The sequence below is a fragment of the Pinus tabuliformis genome, chromosome X, assembly GCF_031772625.1.
Source record: "Pinus tabuliformis cultivar Carrire ecotype Pingquan chromosome X, CPIR1, whole genome shotgun sequence".
In the NCBI taxonomy this organism is placed as follows: domain Eukaryota; kingdom Viridiplantae; phylum Streptophyta; class Pinopsida; order Pinales; family Pinaceae; genus Pinus; species Pinus tabuliformis.
The window spans coordinates 390929796-390949473 of record NC_142308.1 but is presented as its reverse complement, the minus strand read 5'-3'; the positions used below and the strand labels follow the sequence as shown (position 1 = coordinate 390949473).

The following is a 19678-nucleotide window of genomic DNA, read 5'->3' as shown; positions in this document are numbered from 1 at the left end:
ACTGCGTTGTAGGTTCATCTGAACCTCCTCTGGAAGCCGAAACTTTTGGTGGTGGAATGAAGTCAATCCAACTGTCGGTTTGTGAGATATGGTCTGCCCTAGTTTGATAATGAAGCCGCTAATGCTGATGCTACTAATCTAGGGTTTGCTACTGCTGATATGAATCAGATTTATTGTACTATTTCTCTCTGCTGAATTATTGAAGATAAAAGAAGATTTGATCAAAGGGTTTCCCCACACATTGTGGGGTTTGTCCCTGGCTAGCCGCCACATCTTGTGTCTCTTGTCTTGGCTTGTTTTCTGTCGATCGTTTAATGTTCTATCTGCACTTTACTTTATGTACATGTGATTGCTAATCGGTGGAATATAATAAGAAAAAGAAGTAAACTGTTATAAGCATAGAACATACCATATTTTAACATTTCTGCATTAGAATTAATGTCATATGATATTTCTCATGGTAGATAAATGCATATTTGCATATTTTATTTTTTGTTGATTTTATGGCCTAACAAATAGTATGTGCGGTCATGAGACGCCACAAAAGCATGTTGCCCTGTGTTTTTCATCTATCATATGTGCAGGTGATAGGTCTACGATAACCAAGAGATTATTGGAGTTCTCATGACCTCTCATTCGAGTAACTTCGCCGACTTCTTCGAGAGATCACGTCCCAGTTGGAGCCAAATGTTACCCACCATTTTGTGGGAGATATCCCCAGGAGAAATTTGTTGTCCAAGATGGTCCTCTAACGGTAGACAACAACCCCTTGCAGCCACCAACTAGCTCATTGTGCCATTTATCCACCACCTGAGCGAGCCATGTGGTCCCTCGCCCATTTGCCATGACCATATGTTTGAAGGTGGGCCTCCCAAACCTAAAGGTATGCCTGGTCATTTGGTAATTGAGTATTGTAGTTTGTTTATCATGAACATTTCCGGGCATGGATTAATGGGGGGATTCGGCGAAAAGAATGGGCTACGTATGTGCTGTTGTCCCCTAGACCCCTATTTGGATATTAACCTTGGATTCTAATCCCGTGGGAACTCTTTTAATGACCATTTGGCTTTAGGGATGGTATTTCACGGGAAACCCCGATTTTGGTTACGTGGTCCGCTCCCTTATCCGCTTATATTACCCCTATCTACTCATTATTACCCATTCATCATTTCTCCCACCTGGGTCCACATTCCTCCACAGGGTCCACATAGGGTTAGCTCGCCCCTTCCCCTTGCCCTCATCATGGGTCAGGCCTAAAATGATGACCCAGAGGTTGATGTAGCTAAAAAGAAATATAAAAGCATATTTGGCCACATTCAACAGGAAAATGTACCACAAAATGCAAAAGATGGCCGGGACAAACACATTTAGCACGTGGGCAAAAGCCAATACATGAGCTCTACCCCATCATCATGGCCATCACCCTGGTTCCTACAGGTTCTATGAACCTCCCTCATCATATAGGAACCCATGATTGTCCCAACCCCTGGTGGGCAATGAACCGCCCTACCATTAAAGGGGGGTATTCACTATTATATATTATGCATCATGCTCTTACCCCTCATGTACCATGATTGCTCCCTCCTGTACATTATAAATTCAAGTGTGGGCTTCCCTTTTATTAGCTACACTTGTACCCTAGCATGTGACCCAGGGCTACCCCTTCTCATCCCCTACTTCATTCACCTATCTGTCACATGCCACCACCTTTTGAAGGATGTACCTTGAATATATTATCCCCTTTAGAAGTACAAACCACCTAATAGGATACTTGGTTAACCCCATTTGGAGTTTAGGACACATTGGCACATCTCAAAGCCCATTATGGAAGAGCGGGCCATTATAAAGTCCTCACCTGTGGTCCAAGATTGGTAAGCTAATTTGCGTGATTTCTCTATTGACTTGTTGTACTGGAAGGCTAGGAAACGCATTGGATCTTATGCAAGATTTTAGATTGTCTTCATCTTGGGTTTGGTCTCCCTATACAAGGCCCTAATCCTTCAGAGGGCTACATTGGCACATGCAGGGTGTGTGTCAAGAGCCATGGGCCTCCACAACAGTAGACAACGTTCCATGGATCCCCGAGCATGGTCAGAGATGCTCAAGATACTATTATTGGATGAGGAAGATGCACCTGGTTCACCTTTGCCCAAACGACCCCATAGATGTACCACGCACTTGGTAGTTGACCCAGGGCTTGTAGGATGATGTGGCATCCCCTACACCATCATCAAAGCCCTTGTAGACGATCTACAAGCATCTTCGACTCATTTGGAGACCCATGAGGTTATCATTGTGGCCCCACACCCATTGGGAGCACCATAGGTTTACTGTTTGGAGAACAAGGGGCCAACCCCTTGTCCATCACTTTTGAGTGTCCTACTCTTCATTATGGCACCCATGGACCTCATGAGGCCTCTTGGAGAGCACTACGACATGTATTATTCATCATCTGACCTCTTAAGAGGCTTATTCTTTCATTTGTGAGCTAGTTTGGTGGGCTTGTCACCAAAAGTTAGATTATTAGCACATTATTTTATTTTTGGGGCTTATGTAGGCCAAAGAGACTAATTCGAACTCCTTGTTAGTGTATAAATACAATTGAGATGAGTTCATTTACTCATCATAAAATTTAGATTGGATCTCTTCTCTCTCTTGAGAAGTTCGCACTTTTTCTTGGAGGATGAATTCGACCTTTATGGATGAATTTTGATGAGTGGATTTTGTTTATCTTGTCTTGGAGCTTCTCTATTGTCAAAATGTGGATGGTTGGATATGTTCTATTACATGTAAGTATATCCTTTTAATGTCATTCTTGTTTTACTTTATCATATACATTGGATTGGGATTTTCGCTATTTTTAGGGCTAATTGTTGCATGCATTTACTGCTTAAATTGTAAAATTTTGTCTCTATATAGCATCTCTCAATGTATGGGCCGTGTAATTTGAATGAAATTTCCTACAGATAATTCTATCAACGAATTCATCTTGATAAGCCATCTCCTTTTACAAGTTGAAGTTTAAAAGTACACCACCACAAACGAATCTAGAAATGGATGACGAACATTGTTCATCGTGGTACAAAATGTACATTGGGCATTGTTACCTGCTCAGATGTACCTAGCAGGGAACGAAGACCCCATTGCCCAATGGACAAGGCACCAGTCAATTTTTTTATGATGATCAAAAGTCTAGCAGGGCAAATCTTGCCCCTTCTCTCTATTTCTTCTATCTTTTGTCTCCTCTTTCTCTATTCAAATTTTGTACCCCCATGGGGGAATTGTATAAAATGACACTAACATGATGAACTTATGTAACAGACTTAGACCTTTGGGACTTGGTCAGTAAAAACATCATTCTGGAGTGTTTTACTACTTAATTAATTATTTTTGCATTTAAGCGATAAATAATTAGTTAAGTCTTTTCACTCACATCCTCCAATGCTAGAGTGCGATTATTAAATAGGCCTTGAGTGTGTTTTCTAAGTCTAGGGTCAATGTTTATTACCATGCTAAGCATTATCCAGAGTCTCATGGAATTGCACTAGATATTTCTAAGATTTCTTAACAGTTATAAATTTCCTGCAAATGAGAATTTTAAATAAATTTCTTTGTAACAAATAAAAAAGTGGCACTAGGAATGTTGTATGGCTTTTGACTACTAAAATTTCATACTCAAAGTACCAACATGATGTGAGAGTCTTCCTAGGGATGGCTAACTACCACAGGAAGTTTGTAGAGAGCTATTTGAAGATTGTTGCACCACTGATAGACTTGTTGAAGAAGGATCAACCATGGAGGTTGTTAGAAATTAGCTAGGAAAAGTGTTTTCCACATAGGCTTGGAGCTAGCATGTGGGAAATTTTCCTAAAGTGACTTGTGATTTAATTTAATCTTATGAGATAAAGTTAATGAGAAAAAGTGCACTTTATTAATGTCAATTTGAAATTAAAACACAGCCTTGGATCAAGAGGGCCCAAAATTAAATCTCAGCCATTGATCTTGGAGGCTAGGTGCAAGGTCAAAAGTCACCCTCTATTGTATTTATAGTGGCATGAATCCCAAGGAGAAGCCCCATTCTTTTGTTGAGTGAAATTGATGCAAAGGGAGAAGGTCGCACTAAAGGAAGGAGGATGAGTTCCTGAGTATAGCGGTCAAGTGGCACAAATTTCAATACAAGAGGGTTGGCACAAATCCCAAGGCAATGTGAGAATTAATTGCAAACCGTACAACAGAGAAAAGACAGTTCGTAAAACAGTCTAGAATCTAGAGGCATGAAAATCAATGTTGAGAAGGGGCACGAACTTTTGAGAGCATAATACCATACAGCCATTGTTTGCACGCTTTCCCAAGACAATTTTGGCATTGGTTTTGTGGTTGTGCAGTCCATACAGGCTGTACAATTCAAACAACAGTGGGCATGCAATTCGAGACAGACCATACAATGGATTTGGGGGTTGTTTTGATGCTCGAAAATCGAGACAAATACGTAACTTCATTGTTGGGTTAATTCTACTATATAAACTTAGATCGCTGAAGCATAATAATAAAATCCTCCCTCTCCCAAACTGGTTCTCCCTTTGGGGTTTTGTTAATTTTAGGCAACAATGGTATGTTCTATGCTTTAGAGCAATTTTACTTCAATTTCTTTATTAGCCTAATATCAATATCTAGTTTAGCAATCACATCAACATGATATTCAGATGCAGATAGAGCATAAACAAAAACAGTAGAAGACGAGCCAAGACAAGAGGACACAAGATGTGGCACCAGCCAGGGACAAACCCCAATTTGGGGAAACCCTTGATCAAATCTTCTTTTAGTCTTCAATAGTTCAATTGACAAAGATAGTACAATTTAAAATTTTGACAATTTATAACAGCGACAAAAGAGCCCTAACCAGAAAAGTCAACACTGGTCAACAGGGCAAATTTAACCCTCATAAATTCGGTCAACTTTAGTCAACTTTGGCCTCCAGACAGCAAGATGAAACAGCCCTCAAAACAGTCAAATTCAGCCCAGTGAAAGTCTGGTCAAACAGCCCACTTACGGTCATCCCTAGCTGCAGTCAATGCTGGTCAACAGTGAACGTTTAGCTTCGATTTCAATGCCCAAAAATGCGGCCTACCCAAACAAAGATAGCCCTCACAAAAACGTAGTGAAAGGAGGTCAACGCTTGGTCAAACTATCCATAAATTTGGTCTCCTGAAATTTCGGCCTCCTTAAATTTCAGATGTGTGGAGAGAGAGAGGGCCAGAAATCCATACCCAATCAATGAGGAGAGAGAGAGAAGTGTGAAGATGAGTGTGTCCAAATGAGGCTAAGTCACCTTCTATTTATATGCAACGTTGAGGATGAATAGACGTGATTGTTGGGCTTTTGAGCCTACATAAGTTTCTTGGCCGACCTTGACAATTTGTCCATAATCAAAATAAATTCATAACTTCATTTGTACATGTTAGAATCGGATCAATCCTACACCTCTCAGAGAGAAGAATCCAAGAAAAATATCAGTTGTCATAAATAAAATGACCCATGTGGAGCTTCACCCTAGTTGCCAATTTTAACACTCCCTCTCAACTAGGGAGAACTCCATCTACTAATCCATTTGCCAATCTACACTATCTCTGCCACCAATGCACTGCTCTGTTGAACTATGAAGAAGAAGAAGTGATCGAGAATGTATCATACCATTCTCTACTGACCCGAAGCCAGTCCCAATCAAAGGATAGTGTGTCATACCACTCTTACTGGCCCGAAGTCAGTTCCAATCAAAAGAAAGTGTCTCATACCACTCTTACTGACCTAAAGTCAGTTCCAATTGATCCCATATCAATATCAATCATCCTAGCATAGTGAGTATGGTAGTACACGATGCATCCATCAGTGGTACTATGATCCCTATCCTCATTTCCCTACTCATTGGCCAGATGAGAGGTACTTCCCATGAATCCCAGACTGCAGGAATAGGATGTCCCAATAGGAGAAGTATGAAACATCCTGCCTACATGTCGCCAAGGGGTATCGTAGGGGAAGGTTGAACCACTCACCCTGTACACAGCAAAACACTAGGGGAAGGTTGAACCACTCACCCTCTAGTTGCTCATCGCTCCAAGAAGTACCCCAAGCCCCCGGAGCTCCCAGAGCTCAATGTCCATCTCATACAGGACCCTCATAAGAGGGTCTCTCCACAACTCCAAGTCGTTCTCGAAAGGCCAAGAACTTGACCTTCCCCAGGGGCTTTGTCAGAATATCAACGACCTACTCATCAGTCCCAATGTGATCGAGCCTTATTGCTCTTCGTTGTACCATATCCCGAATAAAGTGGTACCCGATATCTATATGCTTGGAGCGATCATGAAACACGGGATTCTCTGATAATCGGATCCCACTCTGGTTGTCACAGAGGATCACAGTGGTATCCAGCACATGTCCAAACAGCTCACTGAAGAGCTTCCTCAACCAGACAGCTTCACAAGAGACCATACTAACAACTATGCATTCAGCCTCGAAGGTGCTCAAGGCAATCGATTTTTTTCTTTCTTCTCATCTAGGATATCAAAGCAGAACCCAAAGAAAAACAACATCCAAAAGTGCTCTTGCGATCCACCACACTGCCAGCACAATTAGCATCAGAATAACCATGCAGCCTTATATCTCCAGCAGTGTATCTCAGTCCATGAGTGATTGTGCCTCGAAGATATCTCAGAAGATTCTTGGCACCAATCCAACGTATATGATGAGGCTCAACCATATATTGGCTCAATGTGTTAACTACAAAACATATGTCCGTATGGGTGTTCAACAAGAACACCAGTGCTCCTATGAATTGACGATACTTAGAAGCATTTCCCAATTCAGGTCCAGCAGCACTACCACATAACTTCTTAAGGTTAAGTTCCATTGGAGTAGTCACAGGCTTGCAGTCCACCATCCCAAATCTTTCCAATATCTTCACAACATATTTTGCTTGAGAGAGAAAAATTTTGCCTGGCTTTTGCCAGACCTCCAGGCCTAGGAAATAGTGCATCGGTCCTAGGTCCTTCATCTCAAATTCAGAAGCCAACTCCCTCTTACATTTGTGAATGAGAGGGTCTTCACATCCATCAGCTCCAGGCTTGATTTTGTAGAGCCACTTAGAGGTGACAACCGATTTGTCCTGGGGTCTAGGGGCCACATCCCAGACATCATTCTTCATAATTGACTCATATTCTTCATTCATAGCATCCTTCCACACTTTATGCTTCACGGCTTCTTCAAATGATGAAGGCTCATTTTGAATGATAGTGCTCATGGCAGTCAAATATCCTTGATACATGTTCAGCTTCTTGCTTTCACGAAAAGTCCCCCTTGGTGCAATGTGTCTCTCGGCATCTTCAAGAGTCTCCCTAAGCCATAAGGGTCTCCTTTTGGAGGAGGAGGGCTCATGAGGAGGAGGATCAATAGGATCCATACGTTCAACAACATCAAGCATCGTTTCGTCTTCTTTTGCACCCTGATTTCCGGTGTCAGCTTCTTTGTCCTTCCTTAGGATAGGAAGGTTGTTGATCTTCTTGAGGGCCATATCTTCACCGAAGGAGACATCATGACTTATCTCAACTTCCTTTTGACCAGCCACATAAATTATATATCCCTTAGAATTTTCACAATAGCCCACAAATATTCCTTTGTTCCGGGATGCACCCAATTTGCTTCTTGTCTCTTTCAGCACATGAAAATATACGAGACTTCCAAAAATTCTAAAATGAGAGACATCAGGTTTCTTACCAGTGAACATTTCTTCGGGAGTCTTGGAGTCCAATGCTTGATGAGAGCATTGATTTTGAACATACACAGCGGTATTTTTAGCTTCATCCCATAGGAACTTCGGAAGTCCTTGATCATGAAACATGGCACGAACAACTTCTACAATAGAGTGATTCTTCCTTTCAACCACACCATTTTTCTCAGGAGTGTATGGCGTTGTAGTCTCCCTCTTAATGCAAGCTTCTCTGCAATAATCTTGGAATTCATTGGATTCGTACTTGGTCCCATTATCAATCCTCAATATCTTGATTTTCTTCTCGGATTGGTTTTCGATCAAGGCTTTGGAGTGTCGGAACTAGGTGAAAACTTCATCCTTCTTCTTTAAGAAGTAGATCCAGGTCTTGCAAGAATAATCATTCGTAAAGGTGAGATAATATAAGTATCCTCCCAAAGAGTTTGGGCATCATACCAGACATGTCGGAGTGTACCAATTGCAATATATCTATGGTCTTGCTATTACTTGAGGGGAATGGTCCCCTTGTAAGTTTTCCTTCGGCACATCTTGGACATACACCTTCATGCTCTACTTTGAACTCGGGCATACCTGTCACCATCTGTCTCACATCGGGAAGGGCCTTATAGTGAAGATGGGCAAACCTCCGGTGCCATAGTTCAGATTGTAAAGACATGGCTCCCAATGGACTTCCTCCAACTTGATACAAAGAGTCAACCCTGAACCCAAGAGTAAAATCATTTTTAAAATTTCTTTTCCAAACACGTACCTTTCCATCGATGAATCCCACCTTGAATCCTTTGTCCTCCATGGCTGAAATAGACACCAAGTTCTTCTTGAGATCAGGTACATAAGTACTTCTTGCAAGTGGATAGTGTTACCTTGATTTAATTGAAGGGTAACATTCTCTACTCCCTTCACGGGATAGGTGACATCGTCTCCAAGGATGATCTCCAAGTTTGTCTCCTTTTCTATCAGATTAGAGAGGGTTTCCTTGTATCCAGTGAAGTGCCTTGAGGCACCACTATCAATCAATCAATTTCCCAAAAAAGTGTCCGGGGGAGAGGCAGTGAAGGGGGCCGATATAAGATAGTACTCTCTTTGCTTATTGTTAACAACATTGGATTCTTCATACTTGGAGTTCCTTGATTTCTTGGAGGGTCAACCATTTCCTTGATGTCCCCCATTCCTTTTTCCTTTGCCATTGGACCTACCATTCCTTTGATCGTTGTTATTGAAGTTTCCCCAAGAATGATTGTGATCATCATCATGCGATGTGTCCCTTCTATTTGGACACTCCCTTGCATAGTGGCCAAACTTATTGCAAACAAAGCACCTGCCCTTCCTTCCTCCCTTAGATCCAGGCTTTCCATGGAAATGACCTTTAGACCCTGCATTATTCCTCCTTTTGGCATGAGCGGAGAATGCAGTGGGGTTGCTTCTATTAGAAGGCATTTCTTGCTCCACCATTCTTGTTTCTTCTTGAATGCATCTCGACATCAATTCTTCAAACCCTGGAATTCGATCATTGTTGAGGACGGTGGTTCTAAATACATACCACTCAGGTGGGAGTCCTCCAAGGGTGGTGAGAGTAAGTTCCCTGTCAGGAATGACTTCTCCAATCGAGAGTAGATCATTCTTGATCTCAATAATCCTCAAGAAATAGGATTGAATATCCTCGTCCTTGCCCTTCTTAATATCCTTCAACTTATTCTTGAGAAATAGAATTTGATTAGCATTACTAACCTTGAACATGCCAACCAAACTATCATAGATCTCCTTGGAGGTCTTCAATTCGGAGATGTAGGCCACCAGAGGCTTGTCAATGGAATCCCTGATAATCTTTTTTGCTTTGCCTTCAGCCCTATTGTACTTGGTCTTCGCAATAGTCGGTGCATTTGAAGGAGGTTCAGGGATTTTACCCTACACATAGTCCATCACTTATTTTTCTTGCAAGGTCAAATCAAGAGACATCTTCCATCCATGATAGTCAGATTTATCATGGAACTTGTCTTTAGCCGAGAAGTAGCATGAGGAACCCAATGAACCTTTTGTCCTTATCCAACTATCTTAGGTGCTTGCTCTTTCACTCTTGCTTGCACTTTGTCTTCACCTCAGCTCTGATACCATGTTAATTTTAGGCAACAATGGTATGGTCTATGCTTTAGAGCAATTTTACTTCAATTTCTTTATTAGCCCAATATCAATATCCAATTTAGCAATCACATCAACATGATGGTCAAATGCAAATAGAACATAAACATAAACAATAGAAGACAAGCCAAGACAAGAGGACACAAGATGTGGCACCAGCCAAGGAACCCTTGATCAAATCTTCTTTTAGTCTTCAATAGTTCAGCAAAGAGAGATAGTACAATTTACAACAACAGCAAAATATCCCTAACCAGAAAAGTCAATGTTGGTCAACAGGGCAGATTTTACCCTCATCAATTCGGTCAACTTTAGTCAACTTCGGCCTCCAAACAGCAAGATAAAACAACCCCCAAAACTGTCAAATTTAGCCCAGTCAAAGTCTGGTCAAACAACCCACCTGCGATCAGCCCTAGTTGCAGTCAACGTTGGTCAACAATCAACATTTAGCCTCCATTTCAATGCCCATAAATGTGGCCTGCCCAAACAGAGATAGCCCTCTCAAAACCGCAGTCAAAGGAGGTCAACACATGCTGGTCAATGCTTGGTCAAACTGTCCAAAAATTCGGTCCCCTGAAATTTCGCTTTACCGAAATTTCGCTATCCTGAAATTGCGGACGTGTGGAGAGAGAGGCCCAAAAATCCGTACCCGATCAATGAGGAGAGAGAGAGAGGTGTGTGAAGATGAGTGTGTCCAAATGAGGCTAAGTCACCTTCTATTTATATGCAACGTTGAGGTTGAATAGACGTGATTGTTGGGTTTCTGAGCCCACATAAGTTTGCTGGCCGACCTTGACAATTTGTCCATAATCAAAATAAATTCATAACTTCATTTCTACATGTCAGAATTGGATGATCTCTAGATCAATCCTACACCTCTCAGAGAGAGGAATCCAAGAAAAATATCAGCTGTCATAAATAAGATGACCCATGTGGAGTTTGGCCGTAGTTGCCAATTTTAACAGGTTTTTCAAAGAACTTTTGTCCAAAAATTTCTGAAGACAATTTCAAAGTTCGTTGAGTTATTTGCTGATTTAAAAGTTCAGAATTTGTCATATGTGTCGATGTTCATAAAAATCAGAATTCAATTCGCTCAATGAATGCAATTTTCTGAGTATAGTTTTTATTGGAATTGCACCCTGAGTGTTGACAAAGTGTTTGACGAAAGTTCTACAAGTGAAATTTGAATTGTAGTGAACCTTCTGAGTGATCTTCTCACAAAGGTGGATAGAGATGAGTGGACATGCATTTGAACAACTCAAGCACAAGATGGTGACAGCTCCTGTGTTGAATCTGCCAAATTGAGCGATCATTTGAGGTATATACAAATACTTTAGATTTCCCCATTGGAGGTGTCTTGATGCAGGATGGACACCCCATAGCTTACTAGAGCAGGAAGCTATGAGACAAGGAGAGTAGATATCCCGTGCATGAGAAGGAGATGACCATTGTCATCCATTATCTTCAGGTGTGGAGGCATTATCTAATTGGGATAACAGTTGTGGTCAAGACAGATAAAATTGTGATGAGTTACTTTGCATTTCAGTTCAGACTGTCAATGTAGCAGGAATGTTAGCAGGATTTTATGGCAGAATTTGACATGACCATTGAGTATAGGTCAGGGATGGTCAATCCTCTGGCAGATGCCTTTAGTAAGGCATAGTTGGCTGTAGTTGAGGTGAAGGACCTACCTATATAGAGAGAGAGTCCGATTCAGTTGACTGAGGATTTGCAAAGAAGGATTCGTGCAAGGTTTGAGACAGACAATACAGTAAAGAGCATTATGAAACAGGTGAGGCAAAGCAAGACGAGGAAGTTTTTACTTTTGGTGGGAAATAGTTTCTTACACATTCTCCAATTTTATCTGAAAAAAAAATTACTAAGTGTTTTTGGGTGGAAAACATTTACAAGGAAATGCCTACAAAAAATTTCCAAATATTTTTGGATTATTATATACCTATTGCTTGCACCAGAAATGTTTCCAGTAAACACACGTCCTGGGGGATAACCACATTTCCTACAACATATCTTAGCAATATGTAAATTTAATATCAAAGAAGAAAAGCTAGTTCTCAAAGATGCAAATGAGCAGGCTACAATATAATGGAAATTTTAAAATTTCCATTAAAATTGTCTATTTTCTTGGTGATTCATCTAGACTTTTACTTGTATCTCCTATACATTTTTAGTACCTCCCATAGTTTGTTTTGGGAATTTTATTCTAGGACATACTCCAACGAGAATGGTTATGCCCAACTTATCCTTTCCTTATATTCTCAAAGTCCATCAGGGCTCCAACTATGCTTTTTATTCAAGTTTCAATGGCATTCTTCTTCTATATGCATTACAGACATACAATCTTGAGTCTTGAGCATGCTTTTTATGATCAGCCACCAGGATCAAAAGAAGCTCATAGTATTGCCAAAAAGGTGTCCACTGTTTTCTTGAACCCAGAAAAGCAAAAAGAGTACCTGGATATATATTGTTCATGTAAGGAAAGAATGGAGCTAACATATGCAATCAGAGCAAAATAGCAGTGTCAAAACCAATGTTGTGAAAAGCGCGAGCGGGATTAAATCGGCGCGGGGAACGAATCGGAAAAAAATCGGGAAAAAATCGGAAAAAAGCGGGAAAAAATCGTTTGGTACAAAAATATTCATTTTTTTTCATTTTTTTTCAATTTTTTTAATATCTAAACCATCTACAACATAAAATAAATACGTTGACACATAAATATGATAAAGAACTAATATATAAGATGTTTAATATCATTTCTAGTGCTAAAATCACACATAACATTGAATCATGTCCTGAATAGTAAGTCCTGACTCCTGAGTCCCAACTCAGCCTCAAAATATCAACAAAAAATATGATAATGTATCTCATCATGTCATAATGTCATATACAATAAAATGAGGTCTAATCCTATTGATTTCCTCTGCCCCTCTTGCGAGAAAATGCCACAGCTTTCCCTTTCCCTCTAGATGTAGATGCTGGTGCCTGTGCTAGTGGAGATGGCAGTGGAGTCTGATGTGCTCTAGAAGCTGAAGAACTAGAAGTAGGAGCTATAGGAGGTAGACCACATCCTCCACTGGTGGCAGGGGTAGCCCGAGCAGGTGGTGTCACCTGGAAACATTACAATCTCCCAATCCTGAAATCCTGAAAAACTGATAAGTCTGCTGGATTTTAAATGAAATCTAAAATTCTACTTTCTCCATATGAAATCCAATGAGGCTGGAACCACTCTCAAACATCCTGAGTCATTTCATGGTAATGTTAAAAATTTAAGAATTTAACATTACCATGAATAGCATATCCATAGTCTAGGGCCTAGACTTGATCATTAAGCTGCCCCACTCAAAAATTATTTGTTTCTTTCAAAAAAAATTGCATGAAAAAACCCAAATGACCAAATGAAAAACCAAAAAAAAAAATTATAAAATTGTGCTGTCCCGGCAACCCCGCGCTTTTTTCGGAAAAAATTCGCGATTTTTCCGGAAAAAAATCGGCCAAAAAAATAGCCGATTTTTTTGTGTAAAAAGCCCGATTTTTTCAAAAAAGCGCGATTTTTCACAACACTGGTCAAAACCCATTGATATATAATGAAAAAGTATAGAAGAACTTAGAATCTGATGAAACAGGTTAATAACTAATTTTAGTGTCAGTTTATATATTTCAAGATTATGTTTCATTATGGAGTGTGCATTCCTTTGACCATAAAAACAATTCATCTTTTCACAAACATCAAAATTACAAATCGAAAATACCTGCTAGGTGTGCCACCTGCAATATTCACACGTTCTTTCAGAATAGATACCTATATGTATCAGCAGATATAAGATCAATGAAAAGAATGAGTGTATGAGAAATTCAAAATTAACAGACCATGAAGCTTCAGAATATTTCAAACATTTCTCCCATTCTAAATAAACCTAATGATCACAAGCTGTGGATGAATTCCTGATCTGTACACTTACTTTTAGTGTTATATTTATATACTGTAAAGTTGCTTTTCAATGAAAATTTTAGTACAACATAAAGAGAATTTAAAAATCAAATGTTAAGATCCAAACGAGCACTCGAAATAAAATAAAAGTAAAATATAAAAGAGTTATGTTCTAAGAGATTAGTTTCAGGGTCTGACATCAACAAACATGTGTACGCTCCAATTTGTTATAATAAATTCTGGTTCATTTTTTTATTAAAACAATTGGAGATCTTCTAGATACCCTGACTCTATATATTTCTCATAATAGACAATGTAAACACAAGCATAATGTTTAGCCCCTAAGTCTTGGGCCATTACATTGCTATTGTTATATTGTCATTGTTCTTTTTGGCTGGCTCATTATTAGTAATTGTACCATTTTTCACCAATATCCAACAACGAGATCTAGTTTTAGAAGCTTCAAAAATTATTTGTAAACATAAGTTCTAAAGGAGGTTGGCTTTTTTATGCTCATTTCGCGATTTGTTCAATAACATATACTATCAAAGCAAATAGTCCTCGGTTTGGATCCTTCAAACGAGTCATCTTATTATTTTCGCTTTAACTTTTTTTAATCATTGGAGTTGCATGAAAATTTCACGACTAACTGAGGAAATATCGAAGTACATCGAGTAAAAATTTCAGATTCTGGTTCACCATATTTTCAGAATCGCTGGGTGTACAAGTTAGAGTTTTATCTAGCCTTCAAACAAGGATTAAACAGGGGGTTTCAGTACAACAGTCAATATCTGAAGATTGCCAAGTCCAAATTGAGTGCCAGTTGTAGCACTGGCTTAAAGACATAATAGCCAGGTGCTACCGGCCCAAATTTCAAATATCTTAGGGAAACATTAGTAAAGTGGTAATACATACACATTTGCTCACTTGAAAGACACTGGAAACAGCAGGTTCTAGTAATTCCATCATAGCTTTCTCCTAGAAGGTCCAAATTGCAGGGAATAGTGGGATCCTAAAAAGGACATATCAGATTATAACCTATAAAAATTTCAGCAACAAATGATTAGAATTGGGAATGTCAAAAAAAGTGCAACGTCAACAAACAAAGTAGACCCCAAATCAGGGCTTTATGATGCAAGTGAAATAAAATTAACATAACTACAATTAGGCAGCTCAATGTTGTTGAAAATTCCCTTGCACCCTAGGTCTTGTCTATGCCCTAGCTAGGAACACAAACACACTAGAGATGCCCAACTTTAAAGAACTTTGCACAGCAGAATATAACAATACATAGGAATTACGGCCCAAAACATGTTCCTTATTAATCCATCAATAAGAAAACCATAGGGCTTCCATACCAGGGATCATGGCCCTTTACAAACCCCAGTACAATGCTAATATATACAGTCAGTCCTTTCACTGAAACCCTCGGACTGAGGCCTAGTCCATCAGGTCCACATCTGCCCATAAATAGAATACAATCAGAAGAATACAAAACTCACCTGTGCTTGATCCTTCGAGCCCACGATACACTAGTACTGTTGTTGTCCTTGCTGTAGCTTGCCCTTTGCTGCTACAGACTTCTTCTAGCACATGCTCAGCTCCTTTTGACCATTATCTGCCTTGTTGCCACCTGGTAGACTTCTTGCCTAGCTGTCCAACCCTTGGTCAGCACACGGACCTCTGTCCAGCCCTTTTTATGCCTCTGGCAGCTTTTTTGGCTCACTGTTTTCCACAGGCCTGCAACTTTACCCTTGACTTCCAGCTATCTACCTTTCCTCAGCCCTCCTGGCTGTAGCGCTCAGCAACCCTCAGCTTCTTCTGATCAGATCTCAGATCCCTCTCAGCATGTTTGCCTGGGCCACAATCACCTTCCTGATTAACAGCCCTCGGTCAAACTTATTTAGGCCTTGACCCCTTCAGGACAGACCCGTCTGACCTCTTAACCAACACTTGCTGCTACAACAACCTTAACTCACAACTCGACGCCTCCCTTTGGGCCTTCAGTTACTTACTTAGAACTGCGGCCTTCTCCAGCACAGTCTGAACCCTGTGGCCAGCCCTCTACCACCACTGTCAGACTTCGGCCCAGATATAGCAACTCCCTGAGGCCCTCGGATCTGCTCTCTTTAGCTCTACCCAGCTCTTGAATGCCCTTCTTAAAGTTTGTGGTTAGATCTCTCCTTCTTTTGGCCTAGAAAAATACAGTCCAACCCTCTTCTAAGGCTCGCACCTCAGTATTATCCCAGCACTAACATAGACCAGCCCTTCGGCTTCCTCTACGACAGATTCCTTGAACTCAACTTCCACAGAACAGACGTACTCATCCTCTTGCTAGCCGCGGCTCCTATTGAGGGCTAACTACTGCGGCTAGGTCCTTTAGCCTCCTCTCTCCACAAGCTAGAAGTCCTTTTCAAACTTGTGAATTGGCCTCTCCATTGGCCTTCTATTTATAGCTCTCTAATAGGTGACTTAGGGGCCCTCTTAATCCTTCAAGAGACCCCACTATACAAATTAGAATATAAAACTAGTTTTCTTGGGTTCTAAGCCCACCACTTTGGGTCAGAACCCCAAACCTTGGGTACTTTACCCAACAAACTCCCTTTTTTAGGGTTTTCTCCACTTGGAAATATCTTCCACACTGCCCAAGTTTTAACACTCCGTCACGCATTGGATTGAGAGAGGCGGAGTTGTCTAGATAGACCATAGGGGATAACCAGGTCAACATGACTGAGTGACATGAGATGAGTATGACATCGCGTTAGCCCGAAGGGCTTGTTTCTTCCATTGGAGATTGTGCCTTCGATCCCTCATTTGGGATAGGATGGCAAGAGGTATTGAGTTGGTACCCACTGGAGCGGTCTGGGGTTTGGATCTATTCATGGCTAGAGGCACAGTCCAGCAAGGGCCATGGGTTACCAGAGGAGCTCGAGGGACAGACTGTTGTAGGGATCCAAGTGGGGTTCCCTGACATAGCATGGGTTTGGTTAGTGGAGGTATTAGCAACGCGATGGATTCGGTGACCGAGCACCCACACACTTTCAAATCTCCATCAGCACTACTGACAAGATGGTTTGATAGGGGAGCAGACAAATTTCAAGAGTTATCTTGGCATATTGAACGTGCATGGGAGCACAGCATGATTAGCCTACTCTGGCCGGAGTTTGTAGGAGGAGGTGCATCAGCAAGCCACCGAACAGGGCATCATATGGACATAATGCTCTCTCATTGATGTATTGGGCACCATAGCTACTAAGGTTCAATACAGTAGTGTTATTCCCGATTGCATATGAGGAGTTTGGCCACTCAAGTGTACCTGGGCAGATGAGGAGGTGTAGATCATATCGTGGTGGGTGTATTAGCAAAGTGGTGGATGCATGGGCACATATGGGATGCCCTATGGTACATGGTAGCACGACATTGAGCATGGGTATCCAGTGGTGCATGGAGTTGTGCCACAAAGTTCAGTGCTATGGTACGTATTTGTGTGCAAGGGTACGTATTTGTGTGCAACAGAGCATGATGATACACAACAATTTGTGGGAGTGTTGCCACAAGAGAGATCTCTTGACGGAGCATCAAGCACACCATTGGGTTTGGCACACCTAGATTTGGAGAGCAAGTTGATCACAGGGCCAACCATGAGCTTCCCTTTATCACTCTCCAGCATTTCACACTGACACAGGGGACTTAGTTATCATCTCTTGATGCTCTCATCACGAGAAACAGGACCTAAGAGGTTCATCTGAGACAGTTGGACGAGACACGGTGCATCGGGAGAGAGGCTTTCCAGCTATGGCATATGGTTAGGGCACAAGTTAGCGGATGCAGGCTTGGGGGTAGTCTGATCTTCTGTAAAGGTAGCACTTGCACCACCCTTGAGCCCACACTTAGGGAGATGAATGACCACCTTTTGGCAAGACATTCTGAGGTGTCTCAAGAGCATCTACAACGATTGGTGGATCTTACTTACAAGTGGATGCTTAGACTCCAAGCAGTATTGGGGAGCGCTTTCAGAAGGCAAGACGACATATCCCACTGCATGGTTGGCCGGCGCAGTGCAGTTTCGCATGTAGCAGAATGGTTCGTGATGTATGGAGTCCATATATTGATTGCACGCATGGACCTGAGACATGGTACAGGTTGGTGCCAACAGCTATCAGGACTCTGCCGCAATCGTTCTAGTTATGGGATCCAAAGATTTGGTTGGTTGATTAGACACACTATTTCGTGATGAGCACGATCAAGACAGAGGACGACCTAGCTCACACTTGGTTTGACATGCAGGGGAGCATTAAGGCCTTTGTCGCATGGCAAGGACGGTTTTCCTTGTTCCTGCTACGAACCAAGGTGAGTGTTGGATGGGTAGGTCGTGACATCATGGAGATGCCTGGGCCAGATGCGTTGGGACTCCATATACATTTTGCCATCAGGTCCCAAGAGTCTAGGATATAGCTTGCGTATCATCGGCAGAACATCATGGTCAAAGTTGTGCAGCAACAGCATGGTCGCACCCTTTTTAGATTAGCATGGGATCCGAGCATCACAGAACTTTGCAGTACAGCTACCCTTGAGGATGAGCTGATTTCTACACGGTAAGATCATTCAGATATTCCATTGGGCTTTCGTGACTCGCTGATAGCATGGGGGACTTTATCGGCATGGCACGTTGGTAAGCAGGAGGATATTAGGGGAAGCCAATGCGGGAAAGACTTCATTCCCACGGGGATTGGGTTGTATCTTCAGGAGTTTACCCTTGGAGTGCAGGAGTTGGACTACTCAGTAGGGCAGCTTCATGGGGAGTTGGGCACGTCCTACATTATCATGATGCTCTACTTATTGATAGTATGCAGAGGGCTTTTGGTACCTATACCTAGTTGGACAATGAGTGGAGCAAGGGGTGCTTCACAGTGATCGCGATGGCTTGGGATCCAGGTATCAACAAATTCCTTCATGACTAGATAGTGCAGAGATCGGGGATGACTCAGTGGTACATTTGGGACCCTGGTATTTAGTGGTGATAGTGGCGATCAGCACTCAGAGGGGGCACTTGTTCAGGCATTGCTTGAGGACAAGCAAATTTTGGTAGGGAGGACTATAATATCCCCGATTTTGGTTTTCCGCATTAGAGACGATTTTTGGAAGAGGAGGCAATTTTGGCACTAGGACTTAGGAGGAAAAAGGGAGATTGCAACTCTAGTCGAACGTGGGGCCCACTGGGGAGAGAAATTTAGCCTAAGAAGGGAACTCGCACTCTTGGAGGAGAGAGAAAAGAGGAGGGTTGCGAATTAGGAGAGAGAAAGAGTCGAGGCTACCAAGGGAGAAAAGGAGGCCTTCATTTGCACCTTTTGATAATTTAATTTTTGAACACAAGTTTCCTTGAGTTGTTTAGCCAAGTCAACCATAGTTGTTTAGCATGAGAGATGCCCAAGCGGGTCTTCCACCTCTACTTTTGGTGAACTCAAAGTGTCACCCTAGGAGAGTAGAGAGTAGTCTATCCCAGGACTTCTAAAGGAGCTACATTATAGATGATTTCCAGCCAGTGTGTATTTTCCTTGGGCGCAAAAGTTGATCGAGGCACCCCAATTGAGATAAGCTATAGATTGCTAGAGTTTCGAAGAATTTGCAGGAGTTTTTCCCACACATTGGCGGAGATTTTCCATCAAATTTGATGGGCTGTGAGGCAGGGATTTTGAGGAGCCATTTCTCTCACTTTGAACATTGCATAGGGGTTTCTGGCTTAGCCTATGCAAGGGAGGAAGGGAGAAGAATTTGTGGAGAGAGATAAGGGCAAGTGATAAGAGGCATTTCTTAGTGGAGAA

The 19678-nt window shown here is 41.6% G+C and overlaps 1 protein-coding gene across 1 annotated transcript in view; it reads right to left on the bottom strand.

Moving 5' to 3' along the window:
• LOC149140180 (U3 containing 90S pre-ribosomal complex subunit) overlaps positions 1-19678 on the bottom strand; it is a 219902-nt gene that overhangs the window by 84010 nt on the left and 116214 nt on the right. The window contains exon 4 of the mRNA XM_089449120.1: positions 13678-13727. Coding sequence (XP_089305246.1) covers positions 13678-13727 — 50 coding nt within the window. The remainder of the gene's footprint in view (positions 1-13677; positions 13728-19678) is intronic.